The following is a 3,843-nucleotide window of genomic DNA, read 5'->3' on the forward strand; positions in this document are numbered from 1 at the left end:
ACGACCTGCTGGATGAGCTGGCAGCCGCCGCGGCCAAGGTCACTGCTCTAAATCTCTACAATCTCTCCCCATCTCTTTCTTTGTTCTTCTCTCTCTCTCTCTCCACCCTGTCCGATCATCGCTGATGCACTTCAGTACTACTATGAAAATCACTCCTATATATTTGTCTTATATATCTTATTGAAACTTAACGTGATATTATTTTTTACATAATTTGCGTATTGCAGAACACATGTCTCGTAGACGAGAAGAAGCGGCTGGAAGCCAGGATATCAGCTCTGGAGGAGGACCTGGACGAGGAGCAGTCCAACAACGAGATACTTAACGACAGGTTGCGGAAATCACAGGTAATTTTAACGAAAATTGGAAATGAATAAGTTTGTTTTATACACAATTGTGTTTTAAGAACTAAGATGTATATTGCCTTTCTGATGTAGAACCAGATCGACCAGCTGACGATGGAGCTGGGCACGGAGAAGGCGGCCACGCAGAAGATGGAGAGCGGCAAGCTGGTGCTGGAGCGGCAGAACAAGGAGCTGAAGGCCAAGCTGGCGGAGCTCGAGACCGCGGGACGCACCAAGACCAAGGTAGTTGCCGCACACGAATACAATTTCAATTCAATTTCACATCTGAGATACATTCTAATATTAATCCATATTAAACTTTCTGATTGTAAACGTTAGTAAGATTTTTGCAAGCAAATCTAAAAGAAAGTAATGTGTGTTGCAGGGTGTGATAACGTCGCTGGAGCTGAAGGTGTCCAACCTGGAGGAGCAGCTGGAGGCGGAGTCTCGCGAGCGGCTAGCCCAGCAGAAGGCCTCGCGCAAGCTGGACAAGAAGATGAAGGAGCTGCTGCTGCAGCTGGATGAGGAGCGTCGCCATGCGGACCAGTACAAGGAGCAGATCGAGAAGGTACATATGTCGTGTTCCCTCATATACAAAATGGCTCCCTACGAAATACTGTATTTTGCTGATAATGCAGCGAATTGGACGATAATTATACTAAATTTATACTTATGAGGCGACTATTAGATGATCTAGGCTAGGTCCTAGACCTATCTACTAGTTTTAGTATTACTTGATTATCAACTATACATTTTTAGATTTTCAAGAGTAGGAGGGTTGTCTTCTTGTTGCCCAAACGTCCATTTATTTAAGAAAGTAGTATATAACAGTAATAGTAAGAATCAGAACCGTTATTGCGATTGGTTCAGATTATTTTATGGTATTTAGTGTCACAGTTGTGACAAAGGTGTGACAAACTTGTGATAAACTTGTGACAAAGTTGTGACCATCACAAGTTTGTCGCAATTTATTATTTGTTGTGTTGTTATTCATGAGCTTTTGTGATGTATTTCAGATGAACACGCGCGTGAAGACGCTGAAGCGGCAGCTGGACGAGGCGGAGGAGGAGGTGCAGCGCGAGAAGGTCGGCAAGCGCAAGGCGCAGCGCGAGCTCGAGGACATGCTCGAGACGCACGAGACGCTCGCGCGCGAGTGCTCCAACCTGCGCAACAAGCTGCGGTCAGTCCCTCCTCCCTCTCCCTCCCCCCCCCATACACACACACATACAACACTCATACACATCGTGCACTCAGATATTATACATAAGTACACGGTAACATTAGGTACAGTCGTGGAAATCCGCAGTGTTACAGTTTAAGAATAATTCCCTTGGAACGAGACACTCTCTTCTTAAAAAAAACTTAGTACAGAGTTAAACGATAGTGTAATAGTAAAAATAAGTTAACCACCTACCACTTTAATATGTGTATTCTATTGATTATTGGTTCCAAGACGGCGTTTTAATGCGTAACAAGCGTTCAAACGAGTAGTTTTTGAATTTGAATACCGCCGCTGTAACTGATTGTACACACTTCATACATACAATAAAGTCATACATTGTCATACAATCATATTGTTATTATCATTCATACTAACAGTACAGTACACATAGCGATTTAATCCATTTTTTATATATTAGACTATGCACTGAATTTATAATTTAAAATATAGGAAAATATGATTGGATTCCATTGTGGTGTTCTAAAAATATTTTTTTTATTATGTTTAGGAAAATTTCTTAGTAATATTTATTGTGTAGGCCGTCGTTCTCAGACGCTAGTGACTAGTGACTAGTAGCTAGTGGGTAGCGGTGCGGCGCCTTTAGACAGGTAACAGGAGCTGGCCGGCCGGGGTTCATTTCCGCTAATAAATTACTACCAGAGATTTTTTATTTTCCTCCAAAAAAATAAAAAATTAAAGTTTTTTTTTTCTTTTATGGTAATTAAACATAGTTGTGTGATTTTAAAAAAAAAATTCAACGTTTTGTTTTGTGTAAATGTTTTATTAGCTGAATTTGAACGATGCTTAGGGGATTTTATGTCTGTCTGTCTGTTTTGCTTCATGAATAACAGTCGAGTGATCAAGTTGAGATCGGTCATCGCTTTCACAGCATGATTCATGCAATACATTTCTCGAATGTTCTCATTATTCAGCTTAGTCTGCTACAAAGTTTCAGTTTTAACTGAACAATCAAACTGATCAGGTATCACTGTGTTTTAGCAAATTTTTAAGTATACAGTTCAACTGACAATACAAATGTCACCCAAAAACCATTATTAACTGAACAGTGATCAGTTAAAACTGAACTTGTGGACAAAATTGTTAACTACAATTCAACTGATAGTTAAAATGTCTATACAGTGTTAACTGAACATTTCCGCTGTTTATTTAAAACTGAGCGTCTAGCAGGCTTTATAGTTCAAATAAAAAAAAATATCACTACACTAAAATGAGGTTATTAATTAAGCTAGCTTTAATTAAAATAATGTGTTTAATATTATGCTATTAAAAACTTTTAAGATATTTTTTCTATTTCAATTATTATAGTTTATTGTGCGTGTTTAATAATTGATTTTTGAAAAGAATTAAAAAGACTACTTTTGGTTTTATTTTCAGTATAAATTGTTTTATCATATTGATAGTTTATAAACGTAACTAACTTTTACTTGCGGTCTCGTTCGCGCGGAATTTATAATTAACTTAGTGAGTAGCCTATGTTCTTATAGAATGTTCTACATCTGTGACAAATAACATCGAAAGCCGTTATAGAGATTGGCAATTATAATATGAGTATGAAATAGAGATTTAAAAATGAATATATGTGGTCTACCAGATATAAAATATCGTAATTGTATACAGATTGTAAATTGTATATTGTATACAGACGGCAAGGAGGAGGTATCGGTCTGTCAGGGGCGTCGTCATCGTCTCGTCTGAAGCGCACCTCGCTGGCGCCCGGCGCCGGCTCCGGGGACGAGTCCTTCGATGATGTCAATGACACCACCAACAGCGTCGAGTGACCTCGCAGCCCCGCCCACACCCGCTAGCCCCGCCCCAGCCACCCCCCAGCCACGCCCCAGCCACGCCCACACGGCTAGTTCTACTTTATTTGCAAGTAAATTGTTATTCCGTTGCGCATTTAATATTTATAAAGCGAGGCTCGTGTTATTCGGATTTTAAGTCAATGTTTTGTAACTAAAAATTTGTAATTTTGAAGAAATACAAATTTCCGTGTAATCTTTCGAACATCATGCGGTTGGTAATTTTTGGTTCTGTAAAAAACAGGTTTTTAATGTATTTTAAATGTTTTTTTCAAATACAAAATTAATGCTTCAATTAAATTATATAAGTTTTGTAAATATTTGGTTTATGATTTTTTCGTCTGAATTTTCTAAAAGTGGCGTTAGGACGTTAAGTATAATTTCATTAGTTATTTGCAATATTTGAATGTTGGTGTTATATACTTAACCAATTATATGTGTGTCTAAACCCTGTCAT

General features: G+C 38.4%; 1 protein-coding gene across 1 annotated transcript in view; it reads left to right on the forward strand.

Annotated features, from left to right (window-relative positions):
- The window catches only part of LOC106106907 (myosin heavy chain, non-muscle), a gene marked incomplete in the record, with an annotated part of 47,663 nt that overhangs the window by 42,101 nt on the left and 1,719 nt on the right, over positions 1-3,843 (forward strand). Inside the window, 6 exon segments of the mRNA XM_013287566.1 lie at positions 2-38; positions 228-347; positions 438-587; positions 730-912; positions 1,361-1,524; positions 3,230-3,843. Coding sequence (XP_013143020.1) covers positions 2-38; positions 228-347; positions 438-587; positions 730-912; positions 1,361-1,524; positions 3,230-3,365 — 790 coding nt within the window.

The sequence above is a fragment of the Papilio polytes genome, unplaced genomic scaffold (genome assembly GCF_000836215.1).
Source record: "Papilio polytes unplaced genomic scaffold, Ppol_1.0 DF822067.1, whole genome shotgun sequence".
NCBI lineage: Eukaryota > Metazoa > Arthropoda > Insecta > Lepidoptera > Papilionidae > Papilio > Papilio polytes.